The sequence below is a fragment of the Macrosteles quadrilineatus genome, unplaced genomic scaffold, assembly GCF_028750875.1.
Source record: "Macrosteles quadrilineatus isolate MER2022 unplaced genomic scaffold, UCM_ALF_1.0 Scaffold_1__1_contigs__length_201487025, whole genome shotgun sequence".
In the NCBI taxonomy this organism is placed as follows: Eukaryota; Metazoa; Arthropoda; class Insecta; order Hemiptera; family Cicadellidae; genus Macrosteles; species Macrosteles quadrilineatus.
The window spans coordinates 141277671-141295572 of record NW_026542594.1 but is presented as its reverse complement, the minus strand read 5'-3'; the positions used below and the strand labels follow the sequence as shown (position 1 = coordinate 141295572).

General features: G+C 32.7%; 1 protein-coding gene across 1 annotated transcript; it reads left to right on the top strand.

The window, feature by feature from the left end:
• The first annotated feature begins 11029 nt into the window (after nt 1-11029).
• On the top strand, nt 11030-17849 carry LOC128985866 (glutamic acid-rich protein-like). Its single transcript, XM_054405821.1, has 3 exons — nt 11030-14414; nt 17080-17309; nt 17638-17849. The coding sequence occupies exons 1-3, from the start codon at nt 11201-11203 to the stop codon at nt 17716-17718; spliced, it is 3525 nt and encodes a 1174-aa protein (XP_054261796.1). The 5' UTR covers nt 11030-11200; the 3' UTR covers nt 17719-17849.
• Nucleotides 17850-17902: the final 53 nt, after the last annotated feature.

The following is a 17902-nucleotide window of genomic DNA, read 5'->3' as shown; positions in this document are numbered from 1 at the left end:
ACCTTGATTGATTGCACCATATTTTATTACTGATTGATTGTACAAGTATATATGGTTGCTTTTAATAATAAAATATAATAATTGAAATAAAAGTGTAGGATGTTGGCGTAAAATGGCACCAAAGTAATGAAAATGGTTAAGAAATGTTATACATTTAAGATTTTTTCTTACAATGACCCCGAATGATTGCACCAAATTTTATTACTGATTGTACAAGTATATATGATTGCTTTTAATAATAAAATATTATAATTGAAATAAAAGTGTAGGATGTTGGCGTAAAATGGCACCGAAACCACGAAAATGGTCAAATAATGTGACACATTCACAAATTATTTTTACCATTACCCCGAATGATTGCACCAAATTTTATTATTGATTGTACTAGTATGGATGATTGCTTTTAATAATAAAATATAATAATTGAAATAAAAGTGTAGGATGTTGGCGTAAAATGACACCGAAACCACGAAAATGGTCAAATAATGTGACACATTCACAAATTATTTTTACCATTACCCCGAATGATTGCACCAAATTTTATTATTGATTGTACTAGTATAGATGATTGCTTTTAATAATAAAATATAATAATTGGAATAAAAGTGTAGGATGTTGGCGTAAAATGGCAACAAAGTCACGAAAATAGTTAAATTAAATGTTATACATTTAAGATTTTTTCTAACCATGACCCCGAATGATTGCACCAAATTTTATTATTGATTGTACTAGTATAGATGATTGCTTTTAATAATAAAATATAATAATTGGAATAAAAGTGTAGGATGTTGGCGTAAAATGGCAACAAAGTCACGAAAATAGTTAAATTAAATGTTATACATTTAAGATTTTTTCTAACCATGACCCCGAATGATTGCACCAAATTTTATTATTGATTGTACTAGTATGGATGATCGCTTTTAATAATAAAATATAATAATTGAAATAAAAGTGTAGGATGTTGGCGTAAAATGGCACCGAAACCACGAAAATGGTCAAATAATGTGACACATTCACAAATTATTTTTACCATTACCCCGAATGATTGCACCAAATTTTATTATTGATTGTACTAGTATGGATGATTGCTTTTAATAATAAAATATAATAATTGAAATAAAAGTGTAGGATGTTAGCGTAAAATGGCACCGAAACCACGAAAATGGTCAAATAATGTGACACATTCACAAATTATTTTTACCATTACCCCGAATGATTGCACCAAATTTTATTATTGATTGTACTAGTATAGATGATTGCTTTTAATAATAAAATATAATAATTGGAATAAAAGTGTAGGATGTTGGCGTAAAATGGCAACAAAGTCACAAAAATAGTTAAATTAAATGTTATACATTTAAGATTTTTTCTAACCATGACCCCGAATGATTGCACCAAATTTTATTACTGATTGTACAAGTATATATGGTTGATTTTAATAATAAAATATAATAATTGAAATAAAAGTGTAGGATGTTGGCGTAAAATTGCACCGAAACCACGAAAATGGTCAAATATTGTGACACATTCACAAATTATTTTTACCATGACCTTGATTGATTGCACCATATTTTATTACTGATTGTACAAGTATATATGGTTGCTTTTAATAATAAAATATAATAATTGAAATAAAAGTGTAGGATGTTGGCGTAAAATGGCACCAACACCACAAAAATGGTCAAATAATGTGACACATTCACAAATTATTTTTACCATTTCCCCGAATGATTGCACCAAATTTTATTATTGATTGTACTAGTATAGATGATTGCTTTTAATAATAAAATATAATAATTGAAATAAAAGTGTAGGATGTTGGCGTAAAATGGCAACAAAGTCACGAAAATAGTTAAATGAAATGATATACATTTAAGATTTTTTCTAACCATGACCCCGAATGATTGCACCAAATTTTATTACTGATTGTACAAGTATATATGGTTGATTTTAATAATAAAATATAATAATTGAAATAAAAGTGTAGGATGTTGGCGTAAAATTGCACCGAAACCACGAAAATGGTCAAATATTGTGACACATTCACAAATTATTTTTACCATGACCTTGATTGATTGCACCATATTTTATTACTGATTGTACAAGTATATATGGTTGCTTTTAATAATAAAATATAATAATTGAAATAAAAGTGTAGGATGTTGGCGTAAAATGGCACCAACACCACAAAAATGGTCAAATAATGTGACACATTCACAAATTATTTTTACCATTACCCCGAATGATTGCACCAAATTTTATTATTGATTGTACTAGTATAGATGATTGCTTTTAATAATAAATAATAATAATTGAAATAAAAGTGTAGGATGTTGGCGTAAAATGGCCTACACTTTTATTTCAATTATAATATTTTATTATTAAAAGCAACAATATATACTAGTATAATCAGTAATAAAATTTGGTGCAATCATTCGGGGTCATGGTAAGAAAAAATCTTAAATGTATAACATTATTTAACCATTTACGTGGTTTTGGTGCCATTTTACGCCAACATCCTACAATTTTATTTCAATTATTATATTTTATTATTAAAAGCAACCATATATTCTTGTACAATAAGTAATAAAATTTGGTGCAATCATTCGGGGTTATGGTAAATATAATTTGTGAATGTGTCACATTATTTAACCATTTTCGTGGTTTTGGTGCCATTTTACGCCAACATCCTACAGTTTTATTTCAATTATAATATTTTATTATTAAAAGCAACCATATATACTAGTATAATCAGTAATAAAATTTGGTGCAATCAATCTGGGTCATGGTAAGAAAAAATCTTAAATGTATAACATTATTTGACCATTTTCGTGACTATGGTGCCATTTTACGCCAACATCCTACACTTTTATTTCAATTATTATATTTTATTATTAAAAGCAACCATATATACTAGTATAATCAGTAATAAAATTTGGTGCAATCATTCGGGGTCATGGTAAGAAAAAATCTTAAATGTATAACATTATTTAACCATTTACGTGGTTTTGGTGCCATTTTACGCCAACATCCTACAATTTTATTTCAATTATTATATTTTATTATTAAAAGCAACCATATATACTAGTATAATCAGTAATAAAATTTGGTGCAATCAATCTGGGTCATGGTAAGAAAAAATCTTAAATGTATAACATTATTTGACCATTTTCGTGACTTTGGTGCCATTTTACGCCAACATCCTACACTTTTATTTCAATTATTATATTTTATTATTAAAAGCAACCATATATACTAGTATAATCAGTAATAAAATTTGGTGCAATCATTCGGGGTCATGGTAAGAAAAAATCTTAAATGTATAACATTATTTAACCATTTACGTGGTTTTGGTGCCATTTTACGCCAACATCCTACAGTTTTATTTCAATTATTATATTTTATTATTAAAAGCAACTATATATACTTGTACAATCAGTAATAAAATTTGGTGCAATCAATCTGGGTCATGGTAAGAAAAAATCTTAAATGTATAACATTATTTGACCATTTTCGTGACTTTGGTGCCATTTTACGCCAACATCCTACACCTTTATTTCAATTATAATATTTTATTATTAAAAGCAACCATATATACTAGTATAATCAGTAATAAAATTTGGTGCAATCATTCGGGGTCATGGTAAGAAAAAATCTTAAATGTATAACATTATTTAACCATTTACGTGGTTTTGGTGCCATTTTACGCCAACATCCTACACTTTTATTTCAATTATAATATTTTATTATTAAAAGCAACCATATATACTAGTATAATCAGTAATAAAATTTGGTGCAATCATTCGGGGTCATGGTAAGAAAAAATCTTAAATGTATAACATTATTTAACCATTTACGTGGTTTTGGTGCCATTTTACGCCAACATCCTACAATTTTATTCCAATTATTATATTTTATTATTAAAAGCAACCATATATATACTAGTATAATCAGTAATAAAATTTGGTGCAATCAATCTGGGTCATGGTAAGAAAAAATCTTAAATGTATAACATTATTTGACCATTTTCGTGACTATGGTGCCATTTTACGCCAACATCCTACACTTTTATTTCAATTATTATATTTTATTATTAAAAGCAACAATATATACTAGTATAATCAGTAATAAAATTTGGTGCAATCATTCGGGGTCATGGTAAGAAAAAATCTTAAATTTATAACATTATTTAACCATTTACGTGGTTTTGGTGCCATTTTACGCCAACATCCTACAATTTTATTTCAATTATTATATTTTATTATTAAAAGCAACCATATATACTAGTATAATCAGTAATAAAATTTGGTGCAATCAATCTGGATCTTGGTAAGAAAAAAATCTTAAATGTATAACATTATCTGACCATTTTCGTGACTTTGGTGCCATTTTACGCCAACATCCTACACTTTTATTTCAATTATAATATTTTATTATTAAAAGCAACAATATATACTAGTATAATCAGTAATAAAATTTGGTGCAATCATTCGGGGTCATGGTAAGAAAAAATCTTAAATGTATAACATTATTTAACCATTTACGTGGTTTTGGTGCCATTTTACGCCAACATCCTACACTTTTATTTCAATTATAATATTTTATTATTAAAAGCAACCATATATACTAGTATAATCAGTAATAAAATTTGGTGCAATCATTCGGGGTCATGGTAAGAAAAAATCTTAAATGTATAACATTATTTAACCATTTACGTGGTTTTGGTGCCATTTTACGCCAACATCCTACACTTTTATTTCAATTATAATATTTTATTATTAAAAGCAACCATATATACTAGTATAATCAGTAATAAAATTTGGTGCAATCATTCGGGGTCATGGTAAGAAAAAATCTTAAATGTATAACATTATTTAACCATTTACGTGGTTTTGGTGCCATTTTACGCCAACATCCTACAATTTTATTCCAATTATTATATTTTATTATTAAAAGCAACCATATATATACTAGTATAATCAGTAATAAAATTTGGTGCAATCAATCTAGGTCATGGTAAGAAAAAATCTTAAATGTATAACACTATTTGACCATTTTCGTGACTTTGGTGCCATTTTACGCCAACATCCTACACTTTTATTCCAATTATTATATTTTATTATTAAAAGCAACCATATATACTTGTACAATCAGTAATAAAATTTGGTGCAATCATTCGGGGTAATGGTAAAAATAATTTGTGAATGTGTCACATTATTTGACCATTTTCGTGGTTTTGGTGCCATTTTACTCCAACATCCTACACTTTTATTCCAATTATTATATTTTATTATTAAAAGCAACCATATATACTTGTACAATCAGTAATAAAATTTGGTGCAATCATTCGGGGTATTGGCAAAAATAATTTGTGAATGTGTCACATTATTTGACCATTTTCGTGGTTTTGGTGCCATTTTACGCCAACATCCTACACTTTTATTCCAATTATTATATTTTATTATTAAAAGCAATCATCTATACTTGTACAATCAGTAATAAAATTTGGTGCAATCAATCAAGGTCATGGTAAAAATAATTTGTAAATGTGGCACATTATTTGACCATTTTTGTGGTTTTGGTACCATTTTACGCAAATATCCTACACTTTTATTCCAATAATTATATTTTATTATTAAAAGCAATCATCTGTACAAGTACAATCAGTAATAACATTTGGTGCAATCAATCGGAGTCATGGTAAGAAAGAAATCTTGAATGTGAAATATTATTTGACCATTTGGTAGTTTTCGACACCATTTTCGCCAACATCTTATACTTTTATTCCAATTATTATGTTTTATTATTAAAAGCAGTCATTTACACTAGTACAATCAGTAATCCAATTTTGTTCAATCAAACAGGGCCAAGGTAAGAAAATTATGAATGTTGGTCATAGTGTAATCCTACTAATATTATAAATGAGAAAGTTTGGATGTATGGATGTATGGATGTATGGATGTATGTTTGTGACAAAGTGAACGCGAAAAATACTGGTCGGATTGGGCTGAAATTTGGCATGATGATAGCTCACATTCCCGATTAACATATAGGCATATTCTTATTTCAAAAATCCTTTCGGGCTCCGCCCCAGTGGCTCTGGAGTTTCCCATGTTAACCTTATGAGAAATGGAACTATTGAATCTTAACAGCTGTTTCAATTAAACAAGTTGGTTCTGTTCTATGATGTTCAATAGCATTTAAGTTACAAGGATTACCAACAGGGTGCAGCACTATTATTTCTTTTACATTTATGACAACAGCTAATTTGCAACCAAAAGGTAAGTGAGCGTAGCGAACGAACTTCAACCTGGAGGCGAGTGAGCGTAGCGAACGAGCTCCAGCCTAAAGGTGAGTGAGCGTAGCGAACAAACTTCAACCAGGACGTGATTGAGCCATGCGAACGAGATAATCTTGATAATAAGAAGTTAAACGGGGCAAAGCCCGCGGGTTACAGCTAGTGAAATAATAAACCACTGTATTTGTGTTCTTTTAACAGCATTTTTTCCTAAAGATCCTTCACTTTTTAAATTTACATATTTTTTTATAAGAACAATCCTGTATACTTGTACAATGTGTAATAACAGTAGGTGCAATCAATCAGTAGCAAGGTGAGGTTCGTGGTCTATTCTCATAAATAACAGACTATCTATCTTGGGGCCAGGGTGAAGGAGTGGGGGAGCCGCCGCAACTGCTAGGCGACAGCTGGTGACAGCTATCTTCACGGCCGTGGTTAAGTTTATTGTTTTACAATAATTACAGTTTCAGCTGGGATTGACAGCTTTTTATCGTCAAAGGCTATAATTTTTTTAACCATGAAACTATGCAAATACTCAATACTATGAACTCCTTTTAAAGGTGATACCATTGATTATAGAAACTTAAGTGTGTTAGTGTTCCAATATCAATAATCAGTATTATTGTAGGATTATATTTCTTTCCTTAATAATACGACAAATTAAAATCTCAGTTTCTTTTATATAATATAGAGGAGGCTATGGTTATAACCCTAGACTTGGCGGCGAGGTGCCACCACAACAACGTGCCAGACACCAGTTTTTATCATAGGGGGCGGGATGTCGTGAAGCTCTATATACGATGCCGCCAACCCGCCACCTCGCAACAATCAAATCAAATACTTTATAAGCCATAAATTAACAAAACAAATTGCATTAGCCAAGTCATAATCTATATATATATATATATATATATATATATATATATATATATATATATATATAATTCAATGTATGTTTGTTTGTTTTGTCCTTATGGACTCCGAAACCGCTCGACAGATTGTAATGAAACTTTCAGTCAGGCATTATTAAGCACTATTCAAGGATAGGTTAACGCTTGTCCCAGCGTGCGCTTGCTAGTGGCGAGCACTGTAACTATGATGATTAAGTCGCCACCGGTTTCCAGTAATCTACTAAAATTTTGTTTTAAAGGGCAAGCTTGGCCAAGCGTGTGCCACCATTTTACTTGCCAAGCGTGCCTCCAATGTAAACGCAGCCTAAGCAGCAAACGAACTTCAACCAGGTCGTGATTGAGCCATGCGAACGAGCTCATCTTGAAAATGAACGAGCATTGACATAAAACCACATTAGGACAGGACGATGTCTGTCGGGCCAGCTAGTATTATTATAAAACATGAATTACATGATACTTACAAATTATATACAGTCATTTACAGCTTACATAATACTTATAATATGTGCCATCCTGCAAACCCTTCACTATGTATCCATGAGGTGTTTTTTTAACAGAGGGCCAGGCTTACAAGTGACCATACCATGGGATTGCATCGCAGCTGGAACAGCTTTATGTGCACCCCCATTCGCAGGTCCTCTTTCTCCGTCAAATCCCAGGTCCTTGGTGAACCATGAGATCCTTTTGACTATGGGAACCTGTTCTTCCATTTGATCTCCAGTCGATAGGCCAAGGGATCTCATACAGACCTTTAGGGCTGGGTAGGCCTACATAAATATTACGTAGAAGGCTGTCTCCTCCTCCTCTCCACATTTCCTACATAAGTGGCTTTCAACTTGAATTCCCTTGTTGTGTATATGTCCGCGGAATACCCGATGGCCGCTGATGAAGCCAACCACCTTCAGCAGGGTCATCCTATTCAGCCCAAGGGCACCTGTCACTATCGCACCGGTATAGGTGTCTGTAGCATTCTCTTTAACTGTATATTGCAATTATCATGACCAGGAATTTTCCGTCAGGGTTTGAGTTTCCCCCGACAAATGCCCAGTGGTCCGTGTCAAGGTAATTCTGCAGCTTGAGGCCTTCTTGGTCATTGCCCCCATTGAGATGGGAATACTGATACCTTCACAGTTTTCACAAGACCTCTGGCTAGGGCCAATCTGCCGAACCAACCCCGACGTTTGGCCGGAACGGCGCGAAAGGTTCTCCCACCAGAGGTGCCCATCCCCCCTAAACCCAGAGGCGCAATCCCCCCCCCAAGCCAAAGGAGTAGTCCCCCCAATTTATGTTGTCGTCTATTTAAACCTACCCTCCCCCCACCAATTTATCTGACAATTTCCCTTTACCTCATAAAACGAGTATTTAAAGTATTTAGTAAACTTGAGGTACAAAGAACAAACTTGCTGATTGAGAATCAAAATTAAATGTTTAATAGGAAACGTCATTTAACAATACATATCTAAGTAATGGTTGAATTAGAAGTTTTTCAATTTACAAAATTCCGAATTTGTATTGTCAGCCAACATGTGCTCAGTATTGCTATAGACAACGTCTTCAACACGTTCAACAATAGGCCTATACTCAGTGAATTACTCTACTCCAACACAGTACTGTAACTGTACAATATATTAGGTGGATTTAATGTTTAGAGGGTATTAAGAATTCAAACAGCTTTAAGTGTATTAATAATACTTTGGCAATAAGTACCTATTTTAATTGTTTCAAAATTATAGGCAGAGTCACGAAATAAGTCAGACTTGTTGCTCGCCACTTCCAGGCTGCCTTCTACAAAAATCGCCGGGCAAAATACCATGTTACCAGAACAAAAGGTTTTTGTGACGAAGTAATCTTATAATTCATTTTGATAGCCCCAGGATTGCCTTTTATGACTAAAATGGTAGGAACGTATTTTGTCAGACAATCCGTTTGTACACAAAACACGAAACGATAACATCTATCAATCCACGCGTGTATATTGCCGCGGGAAGGACTGGAAGTAAACTGAATCAGGTTATGACGGAAAGACGTGGTCTCTGGATTGTCGTCTGCGTTATCAAAAACTTATATTGGACTAATTGTAGTGACGGAGTATGTTGAAAATATAACGGGATTCATAATTGAGTTTTCCATTCAAAACTATTGACAATAATAACCAATTTATATGCTGGATATAAATGATGGTCTCGAAATTCTATAGTACTGCACGAAAGGAAATTTTTAAATACTTTGAGGAGTTTGAAATATATGAATACATAAAATTGGGGACATCACAACATTTTTGAGTGAAAACACTCAATTAATTATGAAAGCCATTATATTTTCAATACTCTTCTCAGTTACTATAACAATAGTCCAATATCAGCTGTTGAAAACGCAGACGACAATTCAGAGACCACGTCAGTCCGTCATAACCTGAACCTGATTCAGTTTACTTCCAGTCTTGCCGACGGCAATGTACGCGCGTGAACTGATAAGCCTATCTGTAATCGTTTCGTGTTTTGTGTTAAATGTTTGTAACGTATACTGACGACACCTCCAGAAGGGGATCTTTTGTAAATCCTGACTATGGTGGAGTTAAAGAACCAACAAAACATATATAGCGTGTAAAATTCTACACTGGTATATTAAGGGTTGTCTGACAAGGTGCTTTACCATTCTTAGAAGCAATCTTAATTACGAACGGCAAAATGTTGGTGTTGATAGTGAGCTACTTTTAGTGAGAAACACTTTTTCGGACTGCTTGTACAAAATTATACAGCCATTATGACAGCTAGCAAAAATTAAATATCCCCCCCAAAATCCCTTAAAAATAGTCCCCACCCCAAAAATTCCTGTGGCGCAAACGCGCCACAGTACCCCCCTCTGGGCACCCCTGTCTCCCACTCCCTAAACCCCCATACCTTCCTTTTCATGAGGTGGTGGATTGACATGTACGCTTCATGTGCGATGGTGTCTACCCGCCACAAATGCATACTGGCCCGTTGGATTGATATACTGAAGAATTAAATATATTGTACTTTGTTTCAGTTATTTTAGAGAAAGTTAATTGACTCTTAATTAGCATTTTCACCTTGAAGTATTGTTTTTATAAGTAATACTTAGGTTATTGATTTCTGAAATCAATAATCAGAAATATTTATTTGTCATTGGACATTACAAAAAATGCATTGACAATTGTCATGTATATAGCATGGCTACAGTCAGGCTAGACATTACAAATAACATGTCTAATATGTTAATTTTTAGGTGTCAGCTCTGTGGATTACCAACAGTATGGAATGTGATTTAACAATAAATACATTTTATAAATAAATATGATAATTTAACAAAGAATAACAAACCAACAACAAAATACTGATAACAGATATTAAGATAAAAATTTATAAAAATTAACAATTGCAACAAATGTTGATGGACAATTAAAATATAAACAACAGTAGACTAGGCCAAGGCCCCACTAGAAAAACACTAGACCCTGCTAACAAGAGATAGAAACAGTGTAACAAACGCTGATGTTTATGAAAGTACTGATCTATATCTCCAGGCACATAAAAAAATCAATTAAGGAAAATGGAAATTTGCTTAGTCTGCAGGTTTGCTCTCAAGGGGTATTATTATGGATGTATCATTTTAGAGCTGTTCTTAACCGTTACACTGGTAAATGTACAAATTACTCACATTAGGGTTGTTAAAAGAAGTCTGTAATCTCTTTTCCACTTTTAATTTGACTTCAACACATTGATTCACTATAAGTAACTCAATCAGCTGATTTACTTATTAGATTAAAAAATAAAATGAAAACATCAATAAAAACGTTTATTGGAGGCAAATAAAATAGATTTTAAAGTTTCATATTTAGTTTCAAAATAGATTTGTAGTATTATTTCAGATACATTATCATTGCTGTTGTTTCAATTTATCTTACAGTATTGTAAATATTCTATCTTGCTGATAACCTTGACATAATAACTACTAACTAGGCTATTTTGACATGGATGGTGATTTGTCAGAAAGTGGAGGATCAATCCCTCAGTTTACAAGTGAAATGGATTTGAAGCAATCAAATTCAGGTTTGAAAAATGAAATATTACCAAGAAAGTCTTTAGGGTCTTTAGAAAAATCATTTACAGAGACGGCACATTTTCCATCCAAAAATAGTTCAAGTGTGAGAACGAAATTAGATTCAATCAATGTCACAACTAGAGATTTTGAATCGTCTTTCCATAAGGTTTTATCAAAAAATGAAGAAAATAAATCTATTGAAAGAATTACTGTGCACTCTATTTCAGAACAAAGGTCAGTCGGTTCAAAGAGAGAAACACAAGCAAGAACCTCTCTGGCAAGTGTTACTTCAGAGTTGATCTCTGTTGAGGAGCCAATTTCAACACAAAGTTCAAAAACTCATAATTTAAATTCAGGACGATCCAGAAGCCAAATCACAGCATCAGTACAAAATCCTAATATTACTGACAACGAGTTTAACAATTCTGAAATATATTGTAACAAACATGAGCAAATGAAAACATTATCTTTAAATTCAGGACGATCCAGAAGCCAAATCACAGCATCAGTACAAAATCCCAATATTACTGACAACGAGTTTAACAATTCTGAAAAATATTGTAACAAACATGAGCAAATGAAAACATTATCTTCATACAAAAGTTTAGATGAAGTAATAAATAACCAATATGGCAAACCAAATCTAGAATCAGGCGAGAATTCATCTTTTATAAAATTTGACTCTAAAGATATTGAGCACACACAAGAGCTGAGTTCAAATCTTACAACTCATCCAGCTGAGTCATTGTCGAGGTCTGAATCTTCAACAACAGTGGAAGATACCAAATGGTTTGACAATCCCCAATGCATTCCACCATGGGCCAAAACTGTTCGAAGGCTACATGGAATGACTTGTTCAGATCACGATATGTCACACACAAATTTACAGGAAAAAATAAAAAGTCTGATGAAAAAACATAGTAACTTAATGTTGCTTAAAAGAGGAGAAAGTACAAAACAGCTAATAATCAAACCGAATGAATGTGGTGGAATGGGAACTGTTAAAATTGCTTCAAAAAATACTCGGTACTATATGACCCATATACCTAAAGAATTTGGAGAACAATCTCTAGGAAGTGACTTAACTTCCTCAAGCACAGAAAAAAATATTTCAGACAAAAAGAGTGTTGATATGACAAATACAAATAAAACGTCAAGATACCAAGCAAAAGCAGAAGCATCTAAAGTATTAAAGTCGCTCTATAATTCAAATAAATACAAAGGAGAAATGGACAAAGAGGAAAGTAAACTGAAGCTTCAGCAAAATAAATGCTTTAAAATTACTCCAAGTAAAATAAGGAACTTTGTAAATTCCCAATCTTTAGATAAAGATGAAAGAAAACTTGATGAAATAATACAAATTAGAAAAGTGCATAGCCGTGATCAGATTGATGGAAAATCCAGCTCTAAATATATAATTAATGTACCAGTACCACAATGTAATCAGGTTGGTGGCACAACAGTAAATAAAATTACATTAAAAGAAAAACACAAGCTAAAGATTAATACCGTTGAAGAATTAAATGAAAACATCACTGAGATAACCTATAACAGACGTTCAGAAACAAAGGGAAGTAAAGGACGAATTGAAAATCACTACACAGCAGATGAAAATGTACTATATGATGTCATTCCACATTCCGAAAAACCTAAATCACACTCTAAATCTAAATCTTTAAAAGTTACTGCCACGTCAACACCGGTAAAACTAAAAAAAGAAAAGAGAGACAAGGACAAAATCTTGTTAATTCAGTATGAGTTAGAAGAATCAAAAAAGGGAAGCAAGAAATATGAGACAGAAAAACCTGCAATAGTTTCTCAAAAGTTATTAGGAGTAAGACAGCCACACAATGAAAATTTAAAGGATATTTATTTGTACGGAGCTGATACAGATGGCAATCTATGTAAAGAAAGAATAACTAAAGTTGATAATGCTTCTCCAACTCTAAGAGAGAGGGTAAATGCAGTATTTGAAGAATTAAAAAGTATGTCATTAAAGCCATGTGCAGAGTTTGAACCAACTAAAGATTTGCAACCATCGGTTAGTTCTAAGATGATTCAACATCCATCTACAACAGGAGATGCTGATACAGTTTCAGTACAAGCTTTTCCTGAAGTCAGGTCAATAGAAGTGCAAGTGCAAGACAGTATTTTGTTTCATCAACAGCGTTCAATGGATCACCAATCAACACTTTCACTGTCCTTGGCAGATGAAAAAGAAAGGGATTATATTGAACCATCTATAGAAATAAAACACTCAGAAAAACATCCTCCTGATTCAAGTCAACCTGATGATTCTATTACAACACCAAAAAGTAGCATTATTGAAGGAGAGCAGACGGATGTTCGTGTTGAAAGTGAAACTGAGCTTTCAAAATTAGATGAAAAAGATGCTTCAAGTGAAGAGAAAATTCACTCCATGCAAGACATTGAAATTCAAGAAACTACAAATAGGAAGGAAACCGAAGATGAAGATCAAAATGATGATCAAGAACACGTCAGTAGGCCTATGGATGCTGAACATGTTTTGGAAAGTCAGGAAGAAGAAAATACAGATGAACAAACAAGTGATCGTATATTATCTGGAGAGCGTTCAATCAATGAGGAGAAAAGTGGTTTAGAGAATGATGAAGAGACATTAAGAGAAGAAGAAAGAGGGTCTCTGTTAACTGCGGGTAGCTTGAAAGATAAAGAGCAAAATCAAATTTACAACACAAAAGTAAGTGGAAATTTTGAAGGAGATGAAGAAGATAAAGAAGATAAAAAAGAGGAAGAAGATAAAGAAGAGGAAGAAGATAAAAAAGAGGAAGAAGATAAAGAAGATAAAAAAGAGGAAGAAGATAAAGAAGATAAAAAAGAGGAAGAAGATAAAGAAGATAAAAAAGAGGAAGAAGATGACGAAGAGAAAATAAGTGGAGAAGGTCAAATCGGAAAAGAGTTTAAAGAAGATGAATATTATGGAATGTCAGATGAAGCAGAAGCTGAGGAACACGTCAGTGACAATACAGTTAAAGGACAAGAAGCATGGAATGGTAAAGAACATGCAGAAGACATACGTAGTTACGATTTTGACCCAGCTAAAGACTTTGAGCTAAGAATGATTCCATCTTCCAAGTTTTTTCATCAAAAAGATTCATTAAGAAGTAAGTTTTGCAATCGTAACTTTCACACTTTGTTATAACTTAACATGTTGCTAAATCAGCCATCAACACTCCACTGTATGAGTTGCCTTATGTTACCTGGTAGTGAATGTGTTAAGTTTTAACAATTCACTTTTCAACTATAGCTATAAGACCACAGTTGAATTAAAGATAGCCTGGACTTTGAATCTCACCGAAAAACTCAGCTACAATAGTGGGTCAAATTTAACCGACCTAAACAGTCTATTTGTGCCACAAAACTTAGTTAACTGATACGTTTAAATTTGAATTTCTTAAATCAATTATGTACCGTAGCATAAGCCCTAATCTAATTTCTCTCAAAATCTTAACATAACTTCCATGAAAGGGGAATGAACTTCCAAATGAATGGGGAAAACAGAACCTTTAGACACAATTGTTACTAGTGTAAAAGGATTTTTACATTGTAATTTTATTAAGTGTGATCTGGGATATAAAAATGTACAAATGTTATGTCCCGCAATCATCCAATTACAGAAGAATTACACAGTTTAATGAGACAACTTATAGGTAACTCTTAGAGCGTACTATTGCTGAATAAACATAGGTAGATAGCCTACATTTCCATAGCATACCCAAATCATAAATATTATAAATAGAATTTTTAGTAGGTAAAGACACATTTAAGCAACAAGTACCCCTTCCTTTGCTTAATATAGGTAACATACAATTTCAGACCCATTAAAAAATATGTTAGTATAAAAAAATACCCCCGCCACAGCAAACCTGCAGACTTAGCGAATTTCCATTTGCCTGATTGGATTTAAACTAAAATGTCTCCTAAAAAAAATCACATCTATTCCCTATTTAAATAGAATTAGTTTAACGAGTACTTAGGTTTGCTGCAACAGGGAGGTTAAAGAAGGGTTTTTTGTTGTAAAATGTTAAATACAATGAATTTATTTTCTAAATTTGATCAAAATATGTTCATAAGGCTAGGCGCACACGAGCGATTATTTTGAGGCGACTATTTCATCGGCTGATCTGTGCATCATGTATTTGAATGGAAGCGCGCACACAGGCGATCGAGAATTGCGCCGATTTTAAAATCTGGGTTTTGCCACAGATTCGTAGGCGAGGCGATTGTCGCCCGAAAATCTGTAACGTACAGATTGTTATCAGTCCGCGCACACGGTCGACTAAAAAATCGGCCAGTCGCTTGTTGTTCTCCGCAGGAGTAGTGTGAGTTGTGTTGTTTTCATTGCTAATAAGGCCACAGCAGTTATAATAAAAACTGAAACTTTCAACAGACATTCTATAGTAATTAAAGAACTTTTTACTGTCATCAATTAAAGTGTATAGTTTATAAAACTGTCGATTTTAAAGTCTCTGGCTTACTATCGGATGAACCCAATATTGAAGTTGTCTTCCTTTTTTCTTTGCTCTAATTAGAAGAGCACAAAAGTCCATTTTAAGATAGCTTAAACGCACTCAAAAAAATCAATTTCTCGTCTAAAAAATCGCCACGTGTGCGCCTATACATAAATCAAGGGCGATTTATTTTTGGCCGATTTTTTAATCGGCCGATCGAAAAATCGACCGTGTGCGCTAGGCCTAAACAAGCAAACTACGACAGTTGACTTTTTCTCCATAAGAATAACATGGGAATTTTAAATTTTTTGGAATTTTCTCCGTAACCATTAGGTGCATAATAACGCTTCAATATACTAAATTATTGGTTTTAAGCTCTACAAAATGGTCTAGAAAGAAATTGTGAAATTTTGTGTTTTTAGGGTAAAAAATGGGAAAAATCTATTTTTACCCTATAAAACCCCCGTTCCCATCGTCCGATCATGCTGGTTCGCTCGTTCAAATAAATGTAAGTTTACACGTTTGTACCAAATTTCATCAAAATCGGATAATTTTTGCTCGAGTTATCGCGCTAACGGACACACACACACATATATATATATATGAATTTGAACGGATGGTGTTTTTGGCCTCTAGGAACCTTAAAACGAAAAAGTAAATCGGTCCCGGGTCCAGGTCTATAGCCCTATTGAAATTTTAAAAATATAACTTCGTTTTCACAGGTAAAATCACTCAAGTGATTTATTTTGTTTTACCAATCCCTTATTGTGTTATTTATTTATGTGATTTAATTTAATTAGTTACGTTTATTGAGATATAATATAAACATTAGTATACCAATATTACTGTACAGAAATCATTACGATTTTAGTAAGCGTCTAACCAAGAGGTTTATATGAACCAATATTGCTCATTGAATCAATTGTAGCTATAGGCTACATTAAACTGTAACTATGCATTAAAGAAAAAAATACTATAAGTCAAAGTTCCAAAGAAAACAAGGCGTGTAGACACACAGTTTGGCACTTGCCACCCATTCATTGCACCTTAGAGCAATGGCTTCTATCGGACCTAAGTAAACATTTATAAGTTTCATCAGAGCTGTCCAATATTTTAAAAGTCTTCAGAACTATGGCGTGACATCAGTTTAGTTACAGTATCACACCTGTAGGAATTAAAATTCTTTGGAGGTATTAGAATTAGAATTAGATATTAGATATTAGAAAGCCATGGCTATCTGAGCTATGGGACCTTCCTGTAGTCTGAATGTTATTAAATATTAGGCACCTGTTTCAAACTGGATGAAATTTTCTTTTAGAAATGAACTGGACAGAAGATGTTCTATACCTAGAAAAAACTATGTGTCCACAATTAGTGAGAGGGCTAGCAGAGATAGCAGTAAAACAGCCGCCAGACCCCATATCATACTTAGCCCACTGGATATACAAAGGCTACCACAACAGCCAGCAAGATGAGCAGACCTCAGTTTTGAAAGAGCATCTCCAGGTTGCCAAGGACATGGTCTATTCCAAAAGAAACAAAAAGCTGGTAAGTTAAAAATAATAATTTCTCTGGTATCAATTTATACATAACTGAACTTTCACGATTAATGCTTATTGAATTTCCAGCAAACCATATTAAAGCCCAAAAAACTTAGTGTACATACCTGTATCTCTAGTAAACTTTTAACTGAATAAACTAAATAAATTGAACTGGTTAAGCTAAGTTTATTGTTTTTTTGTATGTTAGAAACGTCCTAAAATGAGCCAGATTGAGTGTACATTTAAAATATTGTCCTTATCTTATTTTTTTCGATGTAATTTAACAAACTTATTTTCGTGACTAAAACGTGTTTACTAACTTAAATTTCTATTAGATTTGCAAGAAATTTAATGTTCAACGCTATCCTGAGAAACTTAATGAAGACCATCTCCTGACAGAACAAGCTTATGTTTGAAGAAATTGGGTATTCACAAAGAGATCAAAATGTATCCAGGCAATAATTTTAATTTGATCATAGTAGTTTTGTTAAAAAAATATTTGTCACAATTTTAATAAAATATACAACCCTTTGGTCATGATAACATAACAAAATTGAAAATGAACTAAAACTTGTATTTAGTCCCTCACGGGATTCATAA